This window comes from Barbatula barbatula (assembly GCF_947034865.1).
Source record: "Barbatula barbatula genome assembly, chromosome: 1".
NCBI lineage: Eukaryota > Metazoa > Chordata > Actinopteri > Cypriniformes > Nemacheilidae > Barbatula > Barbatula barbatula.
Window position 1 is genome coordinate 23607879 of NC_136766.1, and position 27254 is coordinate 23635132.

The 27254-nt window shown below is 39.6% G+C and overlaps 1 protein-coding gene across 1 annotated transcript; it reads right to left on the reverse strand.

Moving 5' to 3' along the window:
• Window positions 1–27079, reverse strand: poln (polymerase (DNA directed) nu; the record flags this gene model as incomplete). The annotated part of the gene is made up of 24 exons (XM_079469337.1): window positions 1–69; window positions 372–433; window positions 549–616; window positions 961–1036; window positions 2234–2344; window positions 4100–4231; window positions 8385–8467; window positions 9892–10003; window positions 12340–12417; window positions 13170–13227; window positions 20898–20963; window positions 21210–21320; window positions 21462–21554; window positions 21757–21840; window positions 22322–22386; window positions 22695–22755; window positions 22852–22920; window positions 23193–23341; window positions 23465–23577; window positions 23746–23909; window positions 24017–24493; window positions 25384–25505; window positions 25713–26518; window positions 26949–27079. The coding sequence occupies 24 exons, from the start codon at window positions 27077–27079 to the stop codon at window positions 1–3; spliced, it is 3360 nt and encodes a 1119-aa protein (XP_079325463.1).
• Window positions 27080–27254: the final 175 nt, after the last annotated feature.

A 27254-nucleotide genomic window follows, 5' to 3' on the forward strand; every position in this document is an offset into this window, starting at 1 on the left:
TCACACGAGGTTCATCTCGCACATTGAGCCCCATGACTGTCCTGTACACAGTGAGACTTTAAGGGGCACCTGAACGAAGAGAGAACTAACCTGTGATAATGATCATCATACCCCCTACATCCCCCATCCACCTACATATACTGCGTCATTCGGTCTTACTGTAAGGCTTAAAATGGGAAGGCTGACAGGAAATGCAATTAGGTTATAAAACAAATAAGTGACAGTGAATAGCTTTCGTGTTTGATAGCCTGTCTTATTTGATTAAGGCTTCTATTGGCACTTGAAAATGTGTCTGAGATTTTTCAGATGACTGAATTTTATGTGCTGAGATAAAAGATTGTAATTTAAATGAAGCATGTGTGCTCACTTACTGAGAGACTAACTCCTAAACTTTCGATGTGCTGAAGGGATTCCATGGTCTTCTTAACCAATACTGTTCAACATATTATAATACATATATGAAAAACATATTTTTTTTGACACTGGGTCTACACTAAGCAACAAGATAATATGTCTTTAATGTTCTTGTAACAGTGGGATGCCCTCACGAGCAAACTCATTGACTTGTGTGATCTCCACTTCAAACAGCAGCTCATCGTGGATCTGAGCCACCAACCTGAAAACAACAGAACTATCAATCCAACACCGATATAATAACCTGGTCACGACCACCAACCCATGATGTATTTAGAATCAGGAGTGTAATAGCATTATTACATTAGACGTTTCAGTAAAAGGCTCTACATTCTCTGCATTGGGGAGGATTAGAAAACCATCAGCTGCACGGATATATATCTTAATAGTTAGTGAAAGGAATTGTGGGAAAAAAAGAGAGGGGGTGCAGAGGGGGTGCTTAACAAAGATAAATGTCTGTAATATAAACAGGGGAAGTGATTTACACAGATAAGCTGAGGGAAGAGACACATAGAAAAGCATTAAAGTAAATCATTCTCTGTGTACCTGGCAGTGTAAGAGGTGGAAGACACTTGGGAGCAGATTTTGATCATGGCCAATTTGGCAAGATCTGCAGCTGAGCCTGAAGGTCACACAAACACAACACACGGTATAATGGGACTTTCCCACTGCATGATAGCCTCAGTTTAGTACGACTCGGTACAGCTCATTTCACTTTGGCTCACTTTGCTTTTCCACAATAGTTAAGTACCACTTCAAAGTGGGGTGGGGATTATAAACTTATCATCATGGTTGTGTTGCCTCTACTGCCTTAGCATCATTTTGGACACGACAAACACACGCACAACACAGAAGTAATGGAGCATACCGATGGCGGATGGCAGCGAAACAAAACACTGCTAAAATACCAGAGATTTTGGGAAATCGTACAGCAATGAGCAGACAATCATTTGGTTAGCATTAAGCATTGCGTTAAGGGTTTCAATATCTATTTTACTGTCACGAAGCATTTAACGAAATGGCAATGTTATGTATTAAAATGCGTATTCATGTGTTGCAAATCCAATGATGCTGGTATTGATTCTCTCTGCCCACTCAGTGATCTGTGTGAAAACACATCACATTTTGGTATCTGTACAGTACTCTCGAAACTCAACCGAGGTGGTACTTCGGGTATCGGGTACTAGGTACTGTACCCAGTGGAAAACCCTCGAAAGTGAGCTGTAGCGCGCGGTACCGTGCAGTACTATGCAGTGAAAAAGCGCCATTAGTGAGGACACATCATAGATAACGGCCCAGTTGCATAAACTTAGACCCTGAGTTAAGACTGCATCTGAACAACTAGTCTTAATGACTAGCAATTAGTTAACTTTTTATATTATAAACAGCCCAATCTACCTTTCATGTAACTGATTTATAGAAGTTATGAGCAGTCTTGAAGAAAATATTTAGGGGACTAACTTCTAACACTAGTCTAGGCAGTTTATGCAACCCACCCATTGAGTGCCATTTAAAGGTCCGGTGTATAAAATTTCATCTAACAGTGAGGTAGCGAATTGCAACCAACAGCTCTGTCCACCCCTCCCTTTCAAAGCACTAAGATGTTGTCACGTTTTCGCATCTTTGCCCAAGGAGATAACGTATTTATGAAACTTTGTAGAGCAGTTTGTCCATTTAAGGCTACTGTAGAGACAACATAGAGAATTCCATAAAAGGGGACCCGCGGTGTATGAAGATAAGATATCTCATAATAAAACATAAGGCTTCATCATCATCAATTTTATGTTACATTAAACACACAAATAGATCGGCACAATACCCTGTAGTACAAAGTTGACAGCCTGCCTCTCTGCCTGGTTTCGAAGGCTCCAGTCAGCAGAGTGAATGTGAGGGAGACAACGCCGTCTTCCCATTATGGACTTTACAAAACCTAAGGCACAGGCAAAAAGAACGGATAAAAACACAAATTACACTCATACACTTCTAAACACTCAAATCACTAATCCCAGTACATTGCGGGAAGTCAGACAATAGGTTGAGCTTTGCACTTAAACCCCTGTTGGAAAAGAGTGAGGTCAGCTGGTGGTCTCATTCGGAAAATCTTTGTCCCAGGGCACAAAGAGAGACCGCATATGTGTGACAGGGTTTAGGAATGCGTGTGTTTATCTTATGTATGGATAACACAGATGACGTGTCATCGGAATGTGCTTCTGGGTGTTTTTCTACTTTTGTGACAGTCCTGTCAGTACATGTGTGTGTATGTACAGAAATGTGTCGTATCGCTATATTCTTCACGTAAAGCTTGAATCAAGCTAACGAAATATGACAAGAGGAAGGATTGGCAAACACATGATTTGCATATACACCTTAACATATTTTATTTCAGAGCTTACGTAACGTCTTTGCAATTCGTGTTGGCAAACTGGCCTCAAGGTAGTTTTAAGTTGATGTTGACATAATGGCATGCATGTCAAGTTCATAAAGGCCTAGCAAAATAACTATAGGCAATATTTAATCATTTTCACAGTGGTCCGGTTTCACTATGTTTGCCATGTAGAGTCATTGTCAATATTTTATCAAATACAATGACATTTATACATTTAAAGAGGCTTAAATGTATACATACATTTTGGGCTGAACATAGTTCACACCGAAGTCTGCTTTTTTTCTGGAAATTCCGGGATTAGCCTAAGGATATGATCTGTCTTATTTGGGAATCTTGTGTCCTGCACTGAATTAAAATGTCACATCATTACAATAGACTAGTATTTTTGCAGGTAATTATTTGAACTGATTTTTCTTAAAAGGCAGTAAATAGCAAAAGGAGAAAACCTGATTTTGAAATGGTCTCTTAACTGTTCCGCGGATGTACATTACATACACATACATTTTTGGCAAGCTTTGTTGTGTAGTTATTTTGCCTAAGGGTAGGAGTCTCAGTAGCTGTTGAATGGGTAAAGACGTGTTTTCTCTGCTAGCTCTGCTTTCATTTGCTGATAAAGAATACATTTCTTTCAAGGACAAACAGCCATTTTACACCATTGCCTGTTAATGGACTGTACCTAGTTTAGATGATGATAGTACAAAGATACAGATGAAACGTTACTGTAGAACTGAGCAAGCTATTTCCACCTGATGGAGCTGTAACAAAAATCCTATGTTGTTTTTTTACCTCATTACATTTACATTTAGTCATTTAGCAGACGCTTTTATCCAAAGCAACTAACAAAGAGTTCGGGGAGCAATTCGGTTTGGGACACACATCTCCCAATTGAAAGTATCCTAGAATGTATGAAGCTTACTGATATTATAAATAATGTGGGTTTCAAAAGATGATAGAAGGATCTTAGTAAACAAATAAGATTTGAAAACTTGAATGCTTTTTATGTGTGTCTTTTTATGTGGACCAGCAGTTTGGACGAATTCTGTAGAATGGCCCATACATATTTTAAATCATCTGCACTCACATGAATACTTAATTCAGTTATATGGGCAGCCGAATATAAAGCATTTTTTACACAGAGCTGGACCGGCGTCTTGGAGCGACATGATCAGTCGATTACAAGTCAGTTTATCTTATTGACTGTATAATGCTTTTTGCTCAATGCTACATCCAGCCCACTAAGTTTCAGGGATGCACACCGTTAGTCACTATATCTGCCATGTTCCTCTACGTGCTACAAACCGTGTTTGTGGCAGTGCTGGATGGTGTGTTGGATGAAAGCCTGTACTTCTCTGTAGGTCTGCAGGAATGTGTCCTGAAAACGACTGGCCTCCTCTGCACTCACACCCAGAATGCCAGACAACCGCTCTCTTCCTGTGTGTGAGGGAGCCAGAGAGAGTGAATGTGTCACAGATAGTGGACAACAGCAAGAGAGAAATAATCCAAGCTCAAAAAAACACACGGTTAGATAAAACGAGATCTGAGGAGCAGGCTGGCGTTAAAAAAAAAGAGGGTTGAAACGAGTCTCCCAATGTTGCTATGACAACAACCACCATGACAACAACTCGAGGGCACTGACTTTCACATATGATTTCACAAATGTGCTATCACAACACTTTGCAAGTAGGTTCATTTTCTGAAGACGATGTAAGATGTAAGTGGTCCAGATCTACGCAAAATGTAATGACGCTGGGTTTTCCGGGTGGTTGCCACCCCATGTTCCCACATCCTTAGATATTTTAATGGTATCAAATGTGAGGTCTCATTCACACCCATAGTTCAAATTGTGAAAGTTGCATTGTAATGTGTATATATAAATAAGATGACATCATGACATCTTTAAAACCCATACTACTTGCTTTATGCATTGAAGCGAGACTCAGGCTAATTTCCTGTGACCTTCTGTCTGCCTGTAATTGAGATTATTTCTAGACACAAAGCGAGAGAGAATATATCATGTAAGTAGAGAGATGAAGCCGGTAGCAAGCAGGCAGAAGTGATGAAGAGCCTGTTCATTCTGACTGGGGGAGGTCATTTGCCCTCTAGTGTTTCTCCTTTTGCCTAATTACTCCATGTCTGCTCTAAATCATCCTTCTCTCTTGGACGTTCAATAGTTAGCCTCTTATATCTGACCCAGTTGTGTATTTCCACCCCCTCCTCCTACCTCCCATAAGTGTGTGTGTGTTTTCAATCGCCTTCATTTCAACATTTCCTTTTAGTATTCGGTAACCATGGTAATCTGACGCTTTCTGCAAGATTATCAACACATGCTGACACTATGAGCGCTTTTCCACAATCGTGCCGAATGGTTCTTGTTGCTTAATTGTCCCACTCCGTGCCGATCCAAGCCAGCCGGTGCGTAAATGGTTTCATTTTCCACCTCAGGGTGAAACGTTTAGAATGTAAGTGCAAAAGTATCACGCACTCCCTTGGTAACACAAGAGACTGCGCTATTTAACAAAATGGCTAAATTAACCAAAAATAAATCGTCACCAACTTCTGTATACCAGCATAGCAGTGATGAATTTATGAACTATTCACAATTAAATTTTCAAAGATATTAGAGAAAACTATAACGATGCAACCAGAAGTGAACCCGCTGAACAAACAACTAACTACAGCGCCCCCAAGGAGAAATTTGAAAAAGTAGTCTCAACTCAATTATGTTCCTTCCTCCAAAGGAATGACATCAATGAAGATTTCCAGTCTGGATTTAGAGCACATCACAGCACATAGACTGCTTTGATCAGAGTAACAAATTCTCTGCTTATGGCATCTGACCGAGGTTGTATCTCGTTATTGGTGCTGCTAGATCATAGCGCTACATTCGACACCATTGAAACACAGCAATTCAGTCGAATAGTGGAATGCATAGTCGATATAAAAAAGTGGATGAGTAAAGATGTCTTAACTGAACTTGGACAAAACTGAAGTATTATTATTGGACCGAAAACTGCCATTGTTACAACCAGGAACACTGCTTAACTATTGATGGATGTTCCATAAAACCCTCATCTTCACCAAAGAATCTTGGCTCTGTCAATGTTCTCTTTCATTTGAGAACCAGGTCGCCAACACCCGTAAAACTGTGTTTTTCCATCTTAAAAATATATTTCAACTACGTCATATGCTGTCACCATCAGATGCAGAGAAGCTAATTCATACCTTTATGACATCAAGAGTAGATTACTGTAATGCACTATTCGGTGGTTGTCCTGCAGACCTATTACAAAAACTTCAACTGGTCCAAAATGCAGCAGCTCAAGTTCTTACACGTACAAAAAAGTATGAGCATATTAGCCCATTTCTGTCAACCTTGCACTGGTTACCTATAAAGCATCGCATTAACTTAATTTTTTTTGATTATTACCTACAAAGCCCTGCAAGTTTAGCTCTTCACTACTTGAGTGAACTTCTCTTGTATCACAGTCCTTCACGTGCACTAGCTCGGGCGGTAACACCTAGAATTTCTAAATCAACTGCAGGTGGCAGATCCTTTTCCTATGTAGCGCCTAAACTTTGGAACAGTCTACCCCGCATTGTCTGGGATCTTTTTAATCTTGCATACTATATATATTCGGAAGGTTTAGGCTGCACTAGTTAGATCAACCGGAACTAGGAACACTTCCAATAACAACTGATGCTTTTGTGTGCAGAACAGTACTCTACTCTTAGCCAGTCTTGTCGCATTGTTCAAGGGTTCCCAGAGCGGGCAGGACCCTTAAATATTTGTTTTGCCTTGTTGTGCAAGCACTGTCGAGCTTGTGGAGAGGCTGCAGCGATTGTCAGAGGGGAACTGGAATCCCCTGGTTAGGCCTGGTTTACCTCTGAGGTTTCTTTTCTCCTCCCATGGAGGTCGGAGTTCCTCGCCACCGTTTGCATACTGTTTTGCCTGGCCCTGCGGCTGCTAGAATTTTATAGTTTTATTTAATTAACACTGCATATAGGAATTTATAGTCTGTATGATATTTGACCTGTGTTTTGACTTGCATAATCTTATATGTTTTGCTTATAGTTAATGTTTTCTTGTACATCTGCTTTGTAACCACGAAAATTGTAAAAAGTGCTATATAAATATAGCTGACTTGACTATAACGCCAACATTTTCTAGCCGAGAACAGTTTGTTATCGTGCCGTGTCGAACCAGGCTCACATGGAAACATAATTTTAACCGTTTCAGTCTGTGCTTAAGAAGGTTCGGCACGATCATGGAAAAGCGATCTATGCCCCCTCCTCTCACTCACAATTCTCAGCGCTCAGTCATTCATCATGATTACCATCCCTCCCTGGCTCTATCAGTTTTTATGAGATGTGGTAAAATGAAAATGTTTCAATCACATCATGCCGTTCATGTGACTGTCATGGAAGTTTTTACCAAAGGGTTTTACTATACTAATTTTTCTATACTTATAGCACAGATGTCAACATGTGGTGGTTCAGAATCACATTTCAGATACAAAACTAATTGATACATAACAATAAAACATTTTTAAGCATTTTTTTACTTTTAGTGCATCGTTTTCCTGTGAAGAGTCGTCCCTTCTCCATTTGTTGGATATTTTCTGTTCCTTTTTTGCGCACTTTAATTCAAAGAAATCTTACAATGTTTGTCATGTCCTTTTCGGCTACATCCATAACGCATGCTTTTTTTAAATAGAAAACGTGTGCATAGATTGATTAATCTGATTAAAATCTATCAACAAGGGTTTAGTAAGATATGAACAGATGGTTCAGTATATGAATAACAAATATATTCTCATATATTTGTCTTCATAACGGTGGAATTGCTCGTATATTTAAGTGCATGCTGGTTCTGCTTGTGCTACAATATACCAGAAAAAAGCTAGACTGAAAGCACATAAAAGAATATTCAATGTTTCAAACTGACCCATTTAAGCTAAGTGGAACAGTCACACCTTCCACTTGTCCCCATCACTCTCCACTACACACACACACACGATTCTTAGTGAAGTTGTGTCATGGAGGCCACATTCTGTGAGATCTCTTAGCAACCACTCTGAACAATGAATTGAGCCAGCCTGGGCCATAAAAAAATGTCTTGGTCCATATCAATGTTAATCATTCCTCCATATGTGGTGCCATCAGGTCCCAAGTACTTAATCACATGGAATTTACAAATCAGGTGCCAGTCAACTGGCATTAAAGGAAAAGTTCACCCAAAAAAAAAATGTTGTCATCATTTACCATTTTAACATTCTTGGCTCTGTTGAACACACAAAAATATACTTGCATTAGTAGCTCTCGGCCACTATTGACTACCATATTAGGGAAAACTGCTTTAAAAATGTCTTTGTTCTGCTGTAGTAAATGGTGACCAAGGTCTGTTTGGTTACAAGCATTTTTATCAGATCTCAACTCAAGGAAATAAATAATGACAGAATTTTTATTTTTTGGGTGAACTGTGCCTTTAAGATAAAGGGGAATGCTAAGCATTGCATGTCAAGATATCGAAGGGGACTTGATTTCGTAGTGGGGATGTGAATGCATTTTGGGCAACAGTTCTCACCAGCTCCATAAACCACAGAGTAGACAATACGTTTGGAATGCTCTCTGTCCTCCAGACTCACTTTGTCCTCACTCACACCCTTCCTAAAAAGACAAGAGACATTTATGTAATGAAAGTGTCAGCAGTGCTGGTAGGCTGCAGGCATCAGTGTTTGTAGACTAACAAGGGAATGAAGACTGCCCCGCAGAGGTCTTGCTAAAATAGAGAGGTCTGCGTTAGTCCAGCACTCACACTGCATTATAACAAATTGTGAGCTCAAAGACATAAGCATAAATATGTTAACTTGGATGCTGTGATTATCTTAACAGAGAAATGGGTTCATAGACTCCAGCTTCATGACAGAATAAAGGGACACACACAAACACATGCACGCACACACGGACTGAGCTCATGTCAGGAATCAATTCACACTTCATCTGGAGAAGCCTGTCGGCCTGTGTTAAGGTAATCGTGGACATAAGCATCAGACTGAATGCCTCTCATCTCTTGCTCTCTTCTGCGTAGGACTCTAGACTGTCTGGTTCACTGGACTCAGCCTGAGGGCAAAACACACAGACTGGTACTGCAGGACACTCTGCCCTCTTGTCAGTCTTGCGGTTTCTTTTTATGTGTGGTTGTGCTACAAAATTCTACAAACACTTTTTATGCCGTGGTCACACTAGACTCTCAGTGTTGTTATTTTAAAGCTGTATTGTTGAAAATCCGATTGTTTAATATTATTATTAGCATTTCCTCCGACTGAAAAGCATGCGCATGACTGGAAGTCAATGAAATGAAAGACCTACTGTGACCACGGCATCAGCAAAAAGTATAAAACATTTTTTTAAATAAATATATAAATATACTTTGACCTCATTAAAGGCACACTTCACTCAAAAATGAAAAGCCTGTCTTCATTTAATCAACATCAAGTTGTTCCAAACAAGTATTTAGAAAAAATGATTTCTTCTGTTGAACACAAAAGAAGATATTTTGAAGAATTTAGGAGAGCAAACAGTTCTGGGGCTCCCACCACATTTTTTGGATCAATGATGCCCCAGAAATGTCAGTTTCTAACATTCTTCAAAATATATTTGTTACGAGGCCGGGACGAGAGCTGTGAGGAAACAGCGCCGGGACGAGAGCTGTGAGGAAACAGCGCCGGGACGAGAGCCTGGACTTTATGTTGTGTTTATGTGTTCTTGTGGCCAGCTGTCGACCGTAAGGTAGCTGCCGGCATTAAGTTTGTTTTATTGTTTGTTTATTTGATTAAAAGTCTGTATTATGTTTGCCGGTTCCCGCCTCCTTCCTTCCTTTATTGAACTTTGCTTCAATCTTTCTTTGTGTTCATCGGAACAAAGAAACAGGTTTGGAAAAACATTTTCATTTTTGGGTGAACTATCCCTTTAAGTTGCAATCAATTGTCTGTGCCACAAGCAGGCACAAGATGAACCATGCTATTTGTTGAGATGGTAACGTGCCGAGAGTAGGACATTTGTATTGTGTGTATGGAACTATGTGTACCCACCACCCGGCCGCCAGCATGGTGAAGGCATCTGCTTCAGGTTTTTGAAAGATTCTCAGCAGCTCTGGGTCAGATGACAGGTGAGCCAAGAGACGCAACTCCACCTGACAGAAATCTACGCAAACACACAATGATTTTCCATGTTAATGGGGACTTTCTATAAACAATGATTTTTATACTTTGTATTGAATCCCTTCACCATATTCCTAAACCTAACACTCACACAAACATAACTGCATTTTTACATTTTCAAATAAACATAATTTAGCTTAATTAAACTGTATTAAACCAAAAAAGTCCTCCATAATTACTGGTATTACTATCTTTATAACATTTGGTCCCCACACTGTAGGGTTTACCAGGACACAACCCCCAACACACACTGATGCAATGACGACATCCGCCAAACTCCGGCAAAACCGTTTTAAGCTAGACTTGTCTGTAAGAGTAAGGGGTAAAGGTGGAGCAGATGACAGTGAAGAGAGTGTGTGTTGGCATCTCTCGCATCTGTGTCAGCAGGACCCATAATCCTCCCAGCAGCTTCACTGTCACATAAAAGAGAATGTCTGAGAGGATAAGCTCACATTGCGGTACAGACTCTGAGTGTATACTATGTGTGTGTAATGCTTTGACAAGTCTGCTGACTCACCCTAACACAAACACATGCACAAACAAACACCAGCCCCACCATTCTATATTCTCCACAATATAGCAAAAATAAATTTTCACAAATACTGTTTGTGAACTATGGAATAAAGAGTGTGTTATCTGTTTGTAATTGATTGTGTGGTTTATAAACTGATGCAAAAAGTCAAGTCTGTGCATGTTTTATTCTGTATTTGTGTGCAACAGCTAAAGTAAAATGGAGTGTAGGTCGGATGTTACAACTCTATTTAATGTGTGTGTAATGGCGGTGTCAGAGAAGTGCATACTGTATGCGACAGGAGCATCTGCTAAAGTGTAGGTTAATCGAATATATATCCAGCATCGGCTGAGTGGTTAAACAGACACTTGCGTATCTCTGCAGTTTGGATGTATTGCACGTAATCAATGCAAAACTTGTTTTTCTCTGTATTACCCAGAGAAAATAATAGCCATACACGTGTACATCTCATTAGGAATGAGAAGCATGTTGGCAACAATGTCAGTCAAAGAAAACCCTGTCAAGATTACATGTGGCTTCCTTTCTGTGACCGCAGTGATGACAGCTGAATTTAAGTGCATTCAGTCGTAACCTGTAAAACCAGTCCTATTACACCCACTGTCAGTTCTTAGAAATCCCAAATCATCTGGCTTGAGGCAATCTCTGTGTCAATGCTTTTTTAACATTTGCTGCTATTTGATGCAGAAACAATAAAGCCAAACACTCAACAACAGGTATTCATTCCCCAGTACTGGCATGTTGAAAAAGTCATCATAAAACAGTACTTGTAGTACATGTGGTTTTTATTGACCATGTATATGTGTATTTTGGGAATTCTGGTCTGTAGACCAGGAATGTATAGTCCCTCAAAGTAAAAGATTCTGCCATCATTCTCTATAAACTTATATGAATCTTTCTTCCGTTGAACGCAAAAAAGGATATTTTGAGAATTGTCTCGGTGCTTTTGTGTCCATACAATGGTAGTCGCTGCTTGTCTCTCCTCTTCCAGGAAAATATATTTATTCTGGGTGGGTATTGACTGGTGGAGCTATTAAGAAAGAGGTTGCAAGGCCTTGTGGGAATGATGGTTTGGGTTACAAAACTGTATCAGCTAGCAATGTAAGAGCTTGTAGGAAAGGACAGAGAGAAAGATTGTGAGGTGATCTGAGGTTAGCTTGTGGTACAGAGGCTACTAGACAGGCAGTGAACGAGAGATGACTTTGTGCTCATTCTAGCCCCCCTCTCTGTTCCCTTTCTGGAAGCAGCAGGACACATTTTGAGCGGATGTGACAAGGCCATGCTCACACTGTTCCTCACACACGCAAACACTGTATTTGTTTGCTGATGTGTTCATATAGTCACAATGAAAACTACTCCTTGGGATTAAAAAGATATCAGCAGCAAACCCAAAAACAGTGAACTGTTTTTAATCCCCTAACCCTCTCTCACACACACACACACACACACACACACACACACACACACACACACACACACACACAGAGAGTGTTTGTGCAACTCCGTTGTCAGGCCAGTGGATGAGGTTGTGGGCTAGAACAGGCTGTTTCCAAGGTTATGATTATGCTATTGCCACAGGGTCTGGAGTCTGGATTGTCTGGTTAACACTGGCACACATCACATAAATGCTTGTGTGCTGTCAGAACACAATCAAACAAACTGCTGGTGCTGCCTGAAACACGCACCCTCAGTGATGTGGAAGGCAATACATTCCTTTACAAATAAAATAAGATCAGCTGGAAGTTTAAGAAGGAGTTGACAATATTAAGAAACACACGCTGATGACCCACCTGCAGACAGGAAAGTCCAACCCTCACGTGGAATGAACATGGCACGAGGGTGCACAGAAACCACTTCAGAATTTTTACCTACACAAGCACACAAAATGATAATCAAATTCAAGATCAAAGTGCAACATTGAAATATTAAAAAAGTAGCGAGTGTTTGTCTTTATTACTGCATGAATTTGCATACAAATATCCAACAGATACAATAGGATTTTTGCTTTATAAACAGTATTGAAATCTCATCTATTCTGGCTTGCTGGATTTCTCTTTATTGTTTGGTCAAAGTAATTCGTTTCAGAAATAGTTTTACAATAAAAAATGTATAAACTGGCACCATTATATTGTTCTTGAAATAGCTCATATAAAACATTTAGACATCCCTTGGAATGATAAGGTTCCATCTGACATTTTTGTCAAGATTTACATACTCTAATTCCGTGACAACTTATTTACATTATGTGATGTTGTGTCAAGACGTGAAGTTGTTCTCATAGAAAACAAAAGGTACTAAACATCCGTACTAGACACAATATTTACCGTTCCGGTATAGCTTCAAGTAATGTTTTGCAAGATAGACCCTTAGTCCAAAAATCCCCATTTGCAAATTGAGAAGGATTTTGATATTAAGAATACATTTAAGGTCTCATGGAATGCAAAAAGTAGCATCTCAAAACTACTCAGAAAACAGAAAGGTGGCAATATGCCTTAATATGAAATGGTTTTAAAACCAAAATATTTTAGTCAAGGGACTCCAAACTTTATTTATTTATGTGCGTGTCAGATTATCATCCTGAGCTCTTTCACACTGTAAAATCCTTAAAGATGCACATTACCATGGACATACTGCTGCTTCAAAATCTGCAGTGGCTGCTTTGGAAGAGCTTGAAAATTCTGCAGGATGAGAAAAGAGAAAGTTTATATTCAGTGGAAACTGATGTCTGATTCAGCCACACAGCACAGCAGAACGCTTCTTGCATCCAATATCACAACACAAAGAGCAGGTTAAATCTGGCCGCGGCTTTAACAAATGAACACTTCACAGCATTTATAAACCACGGCCGCCATGTCTCAACCCAGTGGAGGCAGAATAATCACTCTGACAAGGCTCTTTCTGAAATTCATTTTAACCTATGTATCATTTACTGAATGTGGGTAGGAATATTAAATGTGCTCTGCCCTTTATCTCTCTGCTGGGGATAAAAGACACTAATGAGAGAAGAGAAATTAAGTATTAATCTATCATGACAGTTTTTTGAAAATGAGATCAGTGGAAAATGAGAACTATTTGACAGACAAGCGGTAATCTCCAGTCTGTGCCTCAGAAATCAACCCTGTCCTTTTTTGGGTGGGGGTGGCTGGCACGAGTGGTCTGTAGCAAAACCATCATTAGTCATCTTTTATCTGTTTTTTATCTTTAACTGAGAATTTCATTTGTGACCGAATTACACACAGAGAAAATATGCTAAAGAGAAACGGATATATGGTTTCAGTATATGTACATATGTTAGAAGAAAGCCTGCGGGGAAAAGGTTTGTCTGAGTGAGAATACTGGTAGAAAGGTCAGTTCTGCTCTCCTTTCAGTCCTTCAATACATCAGATTTTGCTGCGAGATCGATAAACATGAAGCTAGATCAGATGATTTTCAGCTTTCTTGCTCTCAGATGATCATCCCTTGCCTACATCTGTATAAGTATTGTAGTTGCAGTAAGCATAACATTTAAAACTGTTCTGAGACCAGCATTCTGTTGCTCTTTGAGCATGCATGTAGATACAATATCAACTGCTCTGGGGTTATTGGGTGCAGTAAATCTGTTGGATGTTGGACAAGTGTTGCTAGTCTGGGAGAGAGGGAAAGCTTTTAATAGCAGCTGAGGCTCTTTGCTTCTGTTTGAGTAGGTCTATTGATCTTCAGCAATATAATACCAACGGACAGAGAGGAAGATTTTTTCACATTTTATTTTTACAACAACAACCGATACTTGATTCTGCAAGCTTTCTTTTTGCGGTCAAATATAATGTCTGCTAAACGGTATTAACTGTTAATAATAAACTGTTATCCAAGGCAACCGATTTCCTAGCTGTGCTAGTATCATGTCTTCTGTATGGACTTTTGTTAGAAATAATATTTTTTTTAAACTCAAATGCCTAAAAATGTAATGTGTAGAAATCAGGATAATGTAAGGGCAGCTAGTCACTATCACGAAATAATATCGAACAGGAACTTTATTCCTTAATCAAATAATTTAATGTATTACATATAACATTTGCTATTAGTCTCACACGTGGGAATTTTTGACTTTTTAAGTCAGTTTATAAACTATAGTGTAACCTTACCATTTATAAAGCATTTTAAAACATTACGAAATCAACTCAAAGTCAAGAGTAAGTGAGAGAGATAAAAGCAGCGAAGAAAGCAAAGACAAGAGTGGATAGAGATGGAAGAGAGTGAGAGAGGGAAGGGCGGTATAGTATTGATCTGCGGATCAGGCTGAACTCGGCGCTTCGCTATGACTCTAATCCGGCTTAATCTCTACAAGAAAATACTGCTCACCACGCTTTTCTCACATCAGCACACACAAGGGCACATTTACACTCATCGCCACAGAGCTTTAACACCGTACTGTTTACTCTCCCTCCCTCTCTTTCACTCCTTCACATACATTCTTCATATTCGTGGCAGGTGATTTTGCTACACTAGTGGAATTCAGAATAAAGCACATGCCACTGCCCATCCACAACTCCTTCGATCAGTAATTCAATATAGGAGTGTGAGGAATGACTTGTACGATCTTCACTTTTTTTTGCAATAGTTTGTGATGGAAATTCTGAGGAATGACACAATGTGTTTGGGTTTAAATAAAACAATTTAAATAAACAGTGAAAAGAAGAGAAGGTTAGTAAACTAACAGCGTGTCCGTGTCTACACTGGGCTCGACCGGCGTGACAAAATACATTAGAATCGCATTAGAACTCAATATACTTTATATTCAATATATTTTCCCCACTGGATGCGTCCGGTGTAGACACGTTCTAACCTTCATTACTGGGGGTGTGATGCTTTGAGTTCAGACAACAGGGATCAATATACCCCCATGTACTTTAAATAAAACCGGCATTCTGCACAAATATATCACAATACACATGCAGGCCTGAAAGCTGAACCATTTTATTTTGCCCAAACATAAGACATCCCTCTCCCCCCTGCACACAAACTCACATTAATAGTGCTAGAACTGCAGGAGTGTTGCCAGGGTGACAGAAGGCTGGTCTCCACCCTGCAAACCTCTCCCCTCCTGAGCATATGCTGCACCAGGATTATACACACTTACACTCACACTCAACAGGATCTCTTTCTGTCACACATGGTAAGAACAGTAAAAGTCTACCACCCCAAATGTGACACACACATGTCTGGTTTATTATCTCCGCGGGGACAGTCCATAGAAGTAATTTTTTAGATTAAAAAAAGATTGTGCCGCAGATTTATAGTTTTCTTTTCCAATGGGGACCTCAATTTTGACACGAGTCCCCATGAGTTGGTGTGCATTCTGGTTCATGTCCCCACCGGAATATAAAAACAAGGCCACAGATACACACCCCGGTCTCATCTGGCATCTGTTTACATTGGAAACTGTCTTTACATCCTCAGTTTTTTATCTCTGTTGTCTTTCTGTGTTAATCATAACATCAGCTTTGAAATATAGTGCAACACACGTGCAACAGTTCCAGTATGGGATGAGTGATGATGCTGATCGCCATGGTTACAAAAACCGATGACAGGGGAAAAAAATAAAGCCAGCTTGGGTCAGCTCCTTATGTTACTGCTGACACACACACACAAAATCAATACACATTTCTCACATGGACGCGCTATCCTTCAGTTTTATGAAGCTGTTGACTCAGGTCCTTCTTAGCTGACGGCAGTTTAGTAAGCAGGAGAGGAAGTGTGTTTGAACATGACCCATTTAGTGCGTATTATTACATTTGCTGACTACCAGTGACATTTTTACACTACTACAACATTCAGACAAAAAGGCAGTGCGGGTAGAAGACAAGTGTTCAGTTGAAATGCTAAATATATATTGTATTTAATAAAAACGTGTATTGGAGCGAATTGGATGTGTCAAACCAAAGTGGCACTGTTGCTTTTCAGCATTAACACAGACGTTTAGAAATGTTTGCATTGTCTCAAGAAACTGCTTTGATGCATTGAAGCCAAGTTCACAGTATGCAACAGTACTAAGACTAATAAAAGGAGCAACCATAATGATGCTTGCCGTTCTAACAGTAGAAAAGAGGGGAGGTCCTAGGGAAGCTGCTAGGATGATGAAATTTGTCAGTTAAAAATGCAACTGGCAAATTGGTATGCAGTCCAAACCTGCTCTTGTGAGAATGCTGACATTGGCACTGTAAGGTTATATATTCAACAAAAAGCTAAACAGTTGACATCATAATTTCTCAGCCTGAGTAGTAATGGTTGGTTTGGTCAAACCTATTGCCATCTGCTGGAAGCTTGGTATCACTACAACTACATCATCTTTACTGCAGTACACATCAACACCCACACAGCAGATCATTATTTCACACAGGGGTGTTAGATGTTCATTAACCGACACAACAGGGGGCTGATGCTGAAAAAAGAGAAATGGATGGAGAGCCGCATGCTTTTTTTTGAGACATGGGTGGGGCAGTAACACTGGCCACCGGCCAATAAGGGTTGATCTGCAATATTGATTCTGAGGTTAAAGAGGTTTGAAAAGATACTTATTAGAAGGAGGAATTCACCAGTGATGCCATCACAGCCACCAATAAACACACTGTATTCTGTACGTAACATCCTTTTACAAGGATAGCCTATAAACTATTGATAACTGGTAACCTCATCCTTTTAAAATAGTGCAGAATAGGCTTTTTTTTTCAAAAGAGAGACAAATATAAATCACTGAAACGCAGCAATGTCTCGGGCACACACAAGAGATCTGCTGTAATGGGAGATGTTTAACATCACTTCCTTTTTTGGACATTCCAACTAAAATTACCCCCCACCGTAGGCCTTTTGCTGTGCTTGTGCACAGTTGCCGTAGCAACGCACCCCTCAATCATCCAGGCTGTGGGCAAGATCCATCGCCATCCCACAGCGGCACCCTGTCGGCATGACAACGCTGAAAAATGCTGCCTATGCTGTTTCTGAGGCAGGGTGAGAGATACAGAAGAGGCCTCTGTTGATCAGCAAACACACATGAGCACAGTTCCCTACGTGCGCCATAAGCTACTGCAAACTTCTAAAATCATCATGGAACTTTAAACTCCCAACAGCCTTGAAAAATACAAAGAGGATAATTGAAAGGCATTCATTTATTAAAAAGCAGATTTGGTAACATGGTCACCGTGTATTGTGACCAAAATTGATGCACTTATGTATTTTGTTGCCTATGTTTTAATAATTGCTTCCAATGTTTCCTCATTTGTAAGTCGCTTTGGATAAAAGCGTCTGCTAAATGACTAAATGTAAATGTATCTATTCCATTCAATGGAATTTAAGTTCACTTGCCGCTGTCTTTGACAAGTTACAGAGAATTGTGTCCACGATACCCAGCCTTACAAAACCTAGTGGGATGAGACATAAAAAAGATGTTTTATGCAACAAAAACAACGGTTAAAGCTGTCTCTCTCTCTCTCTCTCTCTCTAGTGCACTGTAGTCGCACACCCTCTCAACATGCCCCTGTTACTCATCTGCCACTGTTTTGTTATGCAGCAAAACCTCAATAAGCAAAGAAGTGAGCCCATTGTAGAAAAAAGAAATTAACAGTGGCGGCTGTTGTTTCAATGCTCATCAAACCAGCCACTGTGAATATATACTAACAGATACACATCTCATTGACTCTTAATGAGTTACTTTGGCTCGTTTACTGTATGATGGCTTTGTTTCTGCTGAGTGCGTAATGAATGCACACTTGCTTGTAGTGGGTAATGAAACACAATAACTGCTTTGTTTGGGCTGCCAGTCAGGCAAACGCAAAATAAACACACATGTGACGTGTAACCCATTTTTACCAGGTCCGTTTCTTGCACAGTAAGATAATCTTTATGTTTTGATTCATGGCATTGTGATACCTTAAAATTAGGGATGCAGGATAAATTATCGGCCATATCGGTATCTGCCGATAAATGGTCAATATGTGATCGTTCACTTTCTGCTATTAGCAAAACATTGTTGATGTACGTACCGTATGTAGAAACAGTATTTATGATTGTTTCAATTATAGGAACATTCCATGTAAGGGGACCCACTGTGTATGTAGATAGAAATATCTCATTCTAAGGTAATAAAAACCTAACGCTTCATTATGCAAGGTCTTTATACACCTCTGAAGACATAATTATGTATATTATTGTGCATTTCTTCAGAATTAGACACAGCACCTTTAGATGCATGTTGTACAGTATGCTATGTTGGATATAGATAACCAGACAGTTACGACATTACTGATTCACTTGTAGTAATGATCTTGAACTAAATCACATGTATACAGTATACGCATTCTCAGGGGGGATAAACATTACAAGCGCACATGATACACACATGCTGGGTGAACATCTGACGGGATTCTCACTTACTCACTGACAAACGCATACATGCAAACACACTCTAGACGAGCAGCTTGGGGGAATTCCGACACAATATCCTTCTCCTACACAAAAACACAATCCTGCCTGCTCTCCATGTCAGCGCTAAATCTAACGATCGTACACATAAAATGAAACAATGACTCAGACACCCTGCAGTCGTGTTATTATGCATCCCTCAGTGATGCTTGGGTGCAGGCAACTTTAAATGACTAGAGGAAAGCCATCAATCATTCTGATTCAGCCCCCCAGCACGAGAATGACTCATCTGATGGAAGCAGAAAATCCACGACGAATGAAAACAATGTTTATTTGATGATTATGTGTAATGTTCACTTTAAAAACACATACACAACGTGTTTAAGTGACGTATTACTAAATGATTTAAGTGAATAAACATTAGTAAAGTAATGCCAAACACCATATTGGCGAATACATTTCAATGGTTTGAATCGCAGGCTAGAACATTTCTGATAGTTACCATATGTACAGTATGTAAAAGAGCAGGGGATGTTGTTCATTAAAAAAAACACCCGGCAGCGCAAGCTGATTGAACAGTGCGAAAACAACATGACAGGATACAGAAGATGAAGAGAAAGGCATCTGGCCCCATTCTGCTGTTCTTTGGTGTAATTGTCAAGGGTGACATGAGTGATGTCTAGCCTTTTGTTAAAGAATACTTTGTATTTGAACCAAAGACAGCTCCTTTTTGGGGTTTTTGACTTAAGGAAGCAATGCCTTAAATGAACCCATATGAGGATAAAAGGCTGCTATCAGCTTTTGTGTCTACGCAGATGTGTGTGTGTGTGTGTGTGTATATTCAAAGACAAAAAATCAGAGAGCGGAGAGACATAGGGAAAACAGAAAAAAGACCCTCCTCTGCAGCAGAGCAGAGACATCATTCAAGTTTCTCCAGTCGACAGGGGAGAATCCACATATACTGTAGGTGTATTCTTATATTTCGTTAATGCACCAGAAATAGTCCGAAAATTGTATCCGATATAAGACTGTACAACATATTCAATGTCATCTAGGACAAAATCTAAACAGACAATCAAATAAAATAGTTCGAGTGTACATTTTCATAACATTTTGTGGTTAAAACCCTCTCAGTTCTGCTGAAAAACTTTAGTCCTTCTTAAAAATGCAAATGCTTAAGGCAGCTGGCTTTGGCTTGCTTATGAAGGATTTTGAAAAAGCACAGAAATGATAATATGAAAGGCAAAAGCTTAGTGGCATTTTCACTTTGATGACGGTATAATAAAAATTAAACTCACTCACTGGAACCGAGGGAGAGAAAAGGATTATAAAGTTGAGCTGAAAAGGGAATAGCATGTGAATTTCAGCTTTAATATCACAGTCATTCAGTGTGATTCAGCATGATCTTATTACAGCCCACCTCAGGGGAGACTCTCAGTCTTACCCTAGACTGCAATTAACGGATGTTGATCTTTCTCAATTGGTCCCAGCAGCTAATAAAGCTCATTTATGTGCTAACTCATTAAAGCATGACATTTACATCCACTGGTTACTGTATAAAACTCCAGTGCATTGCCCCGGATGACTTGACTTATTTCAGTCTGAAGGGGATACGCATCATTCATAAACGTTTGTGACAGGTTTGGGATCTGAGGGATTTCTTGAAATCCAAAACAAAACCAAAAAAATCAATTAGGGAATGACAGGAGTGATGGATTGAAAATGTAGCTCAAGAACAGAGTGTCTGTGTAATTCCCAAAGATTGCAGGCGGACTCACAGAGTGTCAAACAGACAGGATATCATAAGGGCTGACTGACTGTCAAATAATGTTCTGGTGATATTAGGACCTAAAGGTACCAGCTTCCTCCCATAAAATATGTGTGATAAAATAGGAGAAAAGGAAGGAAAGAGAAAGAGATTAATAAGAGCGATAATGAGATGGAGAACACTCACAGGGTGTTTAGCCGACAGTCTGCCACTCACTGTACTCGTCTGATTCCACGTGGAAGAGATGAATGTCTAAGTAGAAACATAAGATTAAAGTGACCTAAAATAACGTTCTGTTAGTTGCCAGTTAACTTATTAATTTGCAGTATAAATATAACCGTTTATAACATTATCAACTCTGCAACTATATATTTTATTCTGGAAAATCATCATCAACCAACAGTAATAAGGCTGTACTGCCACCTAGTGCTTATTTATTTTTCAAATGATTTGCAGATTATATTTTCAAAACTTTGTGAATTATTGTAATTGTCTCACCTTGTTGGTACATGACAATATGCCATCCACAAATGCAGTCTTGATTTTGTGGATCTGTCTGTATTCTAGTATAATGTTAGGAAGCGGATGCAAGTTTTGTAGTTGTAATAACTAGAAGACAAGATATAAAATGAAAACTAATGCTGCTGATTCTGTTTACAGTCTATTATGAACAGAGAATATCACATTTCAACTTGAATGTACATGGGACTATACTATCTGAGAATAAAAATAAGGAATAAAAGTGCTTACTGCCGTTTCAGATGTGGACTGCTGCTGTTTGATTGTTTTGGGGAGCTTCTTATTTTCACACCGTTCATGCAGACGCAACTTCTCAAACAGGATCTGAGGGTAGACACATACTCATCAGCCAGAAGTCACTATACAGTTTCAAAGGTGTTGTTTCAAATGATCTTGTAGTGTTCTACAGTTCTACTGTCGATCTACAGTTGTATTGAGAGCAATGGTTAGAAACACATTTATGAATACAAAGACATGAAATGAAACTACTTCAAAACAAGGTTTTGAAAGTCACAAACACACTGACCAGTCTGAGCTGAGCACTACTGGACACCAAGAACTGTTGACCTGCAGCCCGATGAGCCTCCTGTTCTAACAGTTTCAGCTTAGACTGAAAGAGAAAAACTAAACCTTTTGATACTTATTCTCACACAAGGAGTCTCCAGCACATTCTGACATTTTCAAACCCATTCTGCAAAAGCCACAAATCTAGCACCACTTAATCCATCTCTTCCGTTCATCCAAATGCACAGGGAGAGGAAGATGGGGATGTAGCAAATAGAAGAACAATAGAAGACAAGAAAGGGTGAAAAGTGCAGGAGCTTATGAAATAAAGATAGAAAAACCTCAGGGCAAGATCACATGTAAAGTGATGAAAAAAGATGAGAGAAGGGAGAGAGAGAGATGAGAGGAGTTCAAGGAGAGATGATAGCGTTCTTTTTGAGAAATAAGGTGCCAGAAGCAAAAGATCTAGGGATTAATATTAAACAAGAGTTCTCCTCAGAAAAGCATCCACACCCCCACGGGATAAACTGTCACAGAAATGTACAGAAATCTCTGCATTACTCTTTTCATGAATCACACACTCTTACCCCCAGCATTTCTGAGGTCCGTTTTAAGGCTTCCTTGTCCACGTGAATTTTATAACTCTCCATTGCTAAAGCAAATGAGAAAGAGTTTTGAAATGACACTTCAGAAATAATGACCAAACTATAAAATATGGATTCTATCAGAAATGTAGAATTAAATGTCTGGACTGACGTGAAATCGATTGCAAAAAATATTCTTACAGATTTAAGCAACTGCTGGTTTTGCAAACAATTCACACAGAAAAGCCCCAATTACATAACATTTGAAGCTACATGAAAAGCAATATGATCCTTCTAGTTTATGATAAAATCATAATGAAAGATTATGTGTCTGTGAATTTAAGAATTGAATGATTTAACGTCAGTTTGCTTAGACCTGCCAGAACTGGAATCATCATCTGTTCTATGTCAGAATAGAGCTGCCACAGGCCTTGAGTCTAGAGAGAGACACGGAAAAGGTCATATGGGGTTGGAGAAATGATATGTGTATATCAGGTTATTTGGAAAGGATTTTACATTCAGACAGAAAATACCCGAAGCTTGTTATGCAATTCATCCATTAGTCCATGAAGAAGTGATAAATTTGAGATCACTCGAGTCACCTAAAAATAAGGGAAAGACACAAAAGTATGTTTTGGACTTGAATGGGTGGCATCCATATAGTTTCCATAAAGTTATTTAGCAATTTCTCAGATTTTAGCTCAGCTCAAAGCCATCAAACCTTTAGACAAAGTTAATAGTGACAAGCTGAAAATGTCCTATGCTAATAATTTACAATAATGTTACAACATTGTGAGAGGAAGTTGAAGCTGTGTGATCCCCTTAGTGTAATTGCTAAAGCAAACTTGAAGTTCTGAAATGTTTGTATACTGACCTTGGCTTGTCCGAGCACAGGTTGCAGTGATGTGCAGGTAACTGGATGTGTGTAGTGTTTGGAGAGCAGGTTTTGAAAGCAGGATGCAGAGTCGGCTGGATCTAACAACCAGGCTGCAATCTGAGGATCCATTATCTGACACCCCAACACTGCGTAGAACCATTTATACTAGTTAACGTCACAAAATATTACCAACAATACCCCTCTTCCCAACTAAAACATTTGCCAGTGTCTTAATCCAGACATAAAGCATCTGTAGGTGTATTTGTCACCTTGCTTCCAGCTCAGGTCTTTGCTGAAATGTCTCAGCACTGTACGGAGTAGGTCTTTTGCTTTAAAGCACACAAATGGCTTTGTGCTGCACACCATCTGCAGCAGCAGTTCTCTATAAACACACAAAAACAGTGAACATCTGTAACACTACCTCTACAGAAAACAAATAATGAATGTCACACACCACCTGTAACAGAAAGATAGAATGGCTGTCAAAATACAGTAAATAAAAACACACACATCTCTGTCTCTTTGTTCACTCCTATGCACGCACACACACCTAGTAAAGGCCTCCTGCTTGTGTTCAAGGTCTTGTTGGGCCCATGCTGGTGTCTGCTCTAGCCTGAGGTAGAGCACTTTCTCTTGCGGTCGGTCCTCCAGAATCTCAGAATCCAAATCACTCTTCAGCAGAACCAGTATGCCACAGACGGCAGGACATAACCTCTTTAAGAGAGATGTCACACACATGCAACTTTTAAAATCCATTCAAACATTACAATCATTAAACAAACAAAAAATCATCTAGGTCACAAAAATCTCTGTAAACACACCTGCTCTGGGTCCAGTTGTATGGTGCCATCCTGGTACACCATAGTAACGACTAATGCTTTTGCTCTTCCAGCCTCCTCACACACACTCTCTCGTTCCTCTTGCGAGAGACGGCCTGTGTCACACAATCTGGGATCAGAGGTGAAACTAAAGGCCCCTTTTGAGGTTGCTGTGGTCACCTCTTCATCTCGATCTCTTTCTGAAGGTAATGTATTCGATCCTATGTGACTTGCTTCAGAAGGCCTGGGTGCTTCGGAGAGGCTTGATTCCTTCCACTGTTGACTAGATTCTCTCTGGGGTCTGAAGGGATGTCTCGGTCTCTTGACCTCACACCGTGGAGCTTTTTGTTTTTTTAAGCCCTGTTTTATGGCTGCCTTGTGGGATAGCTTTACTTTAGAGCTTGCGGGGCTGGCAGTTAGACTCAAGTTTCTGAGTGTCCTGCTGCTCTTCTCAGGGGATAAAGTGGTCTTACGAGCTTCCTGTGAGGGTCCAGGAGGTTTCCATTTTGAAGAATGTTTTGTACTTGAGTTCACCTTACCAGCCTGTTTGTTTTAAAACAAATGCAGACCTCACTTTAGCTCATATTCACAAATGTAAAATGCATTACTTCCAATGTGCTAAATCAGAATAAAAAGACAAGGTTATTAATGTGACTGTCAGCACCAGACAAATCAGCTTTAGAAAGCTTTAGTGAGAGAACATGTTCGCAGTGACCAGGCTGTCACGAATAAAGCTCTCTAAAGCAGTTTTTCATGCTGATGCACTCACACTAACTCTTCGTCTGAACTTCTCAACCAACAAATAACCCCTGTGTGCGCTTCTTAAATAACAGACATCTGCATTAAGTCATTTCCATTATTCATTAGTTCAAATAAAACTACACACAGCAACACAACCAGCACTCCGGATCAAAACATTTTTGCACACTGAATAATTGATCTTTAAATAAGAGTTGGAGAACTTTTTAGTTGTTTATAGAATGTCTAGAACTGGCAGATGCTTTTTTCCAAATCGACAAATATTGCATTGTACTTTACATTTGTTTCTGACTATTGAACCCCTGACCTTGGCTTTGCTAGAGCCATTCTCTTAGCTGAATGGAAGCGTCTTCTACTGGCACCGCGTCTAGACTGGATGCGTCACGACAAAAGACATTAGAAATGCAGTAGAACCCATTATAATCTTACATTTTCTTTTTTGGGTGACCTGTCCCTTTAAGTAAAGAGAGAACTTTTTTTCTGTAATCATTCTTCATAAAAGTGGCACAAAATTAAGATCAAAGGAGGTCAATCTTGGATCCAAATGAGCAAAAACCTACTCTCTGCTAAGGCGAAACAAACTCTGTTCCATATTGGTGCATGTGCACTACCTGTGTGAGGGATTCGATGCTGTGTTGCACACCTCGTGGGGTGGTGGGCAGTGTTGGCTCCATCGCGCTATTTTTCTCTCCAACAGGCATCAGCAATGCACTGTTGTCAGGCTGGGGGAAATCTGTATGCATATGTGACATCAGACATGACCAAAGCACATTTTGTTGTACTATGAGCTGCTACAGTAGATACATACCATCCTGAATCACACTCTTCAAAAAAATCTTATTGAAAGCACAGAAAGACAGAGAACTTACATTTTCTTGAAAAACACAACACTAGCGGGGCACTGGTTGAATGTGGTTTACATGTTAAACACTGCACTTACTATTTCTGCCCTTGAGAATTTGATGTTTCTCAGATCCACTGTCTACTTTCTGCTTAGATAAGTCCAGTAATTCATCGGATTTAACAGATGTGTCCTGATCACATTCATGAACAGTGCTGCTCTCACATCTTTGGACATATAGACAGCTTTCCTCTAAAGCAGATGAATGTGTGTTTCTTCTGTCTTGTGGGAAACGGCTGGTCACCAGACCCAGCAACTTAGATTTTGGTTTCTCTGCATTTGATTGAAGACCGGCCTGTATTTGTATAAACACAGCCTGGTCACACTCGGCTTCTCTTGAGATGACCCCAAAATGTGGATCAATGCCATCTCTTTCAACCAACTCCTTATTAATGAAACCATTATCTCCTGAATAGGATTGGTTGCTACAAAATGGATTGTTATTCTTAGTCTGCTTGTCCACTTCTATGAGTTCTTCTCTGGATGTCTTATGGCAGTTGTCCATAGACAATGTAAGCTGTCCAAAGCTGCACTTTTTCATTGGAGGAGCTTCATGTGGATTATCGCCCACTGGGATCTTTTCAGACAGAATCCACCTCCTTTTGCTGAAGGTCAGCCTTTGTCCTTTTGATTCTGTCGGAGCTGGTTTAACCTGGGGGATTCCCTCACTAAAAAAGCCAGAAAGAGGTAAAAGCTCCCCTTCCTGTGATACTGGCTCAATAGACTGGGTGTTGGGTTGAACAACATCATCGACAGCAGCATGGTACATTTCAATCTTCTCATTACTGAACACACCCCTTAGCTCCAAATGCTTAGAAAAGTCCAATCTATTTAAATTCAAGTCTCTAAAATCAAGACAGAAAAAAGATATGAATCAGACATCTATGAGAATATCCCATCTATGAGAATATCTGGTCTATCCACATGATAGCTGTAAATGGTTAAACAAGACCTGATTTGAACAAAGTAATCATAGAGAATAAATACACAGCAATTGTACATTGTATTGTTATTTTAAGATATTACTCACTTAGTTTTTTCTATGAACAAATCTTGATTTCCATCATTTCTGCTCTTTTGCTCAGAAAGCCCGAATCCTCTACCACAAGAAACTACAATTTAAAACAATAGATTTCCTTTCAGTAACATTCAAGAGCATTTGCTACACAGCTGAATGGCAATATTCTTTATGTTTTGTCCTCCTCCAAAAAAATCGAATTTCAGTTTTATTAATATTTCAGAATTCTGTACATTGTCCAAATATTTTATTCTAACGTTCTATCTAACTCACTAGCTTCGCTTCTGTCAGCTCTCTGAAGATACTGGACCCGAAGGGCTGCTAGGATGGTCTGGCCAGCCGCAGAGAGAGGGGCTGCATTAAGACTGCTAGAGAGGTAGCTCTTCATCTCACAATCTGTTTCAGTACTAAACCTGTAGACAGACATGTAAATAACAGTATAATCTTACAACAAAATATGCAAATATTATTTAAACAACACAACACATTGGCTGCAGCCACCAAATATTAGAGGAGAGACACATTATTGCAAATCTAAACATACGGCCTATTTGTCAGTCTAG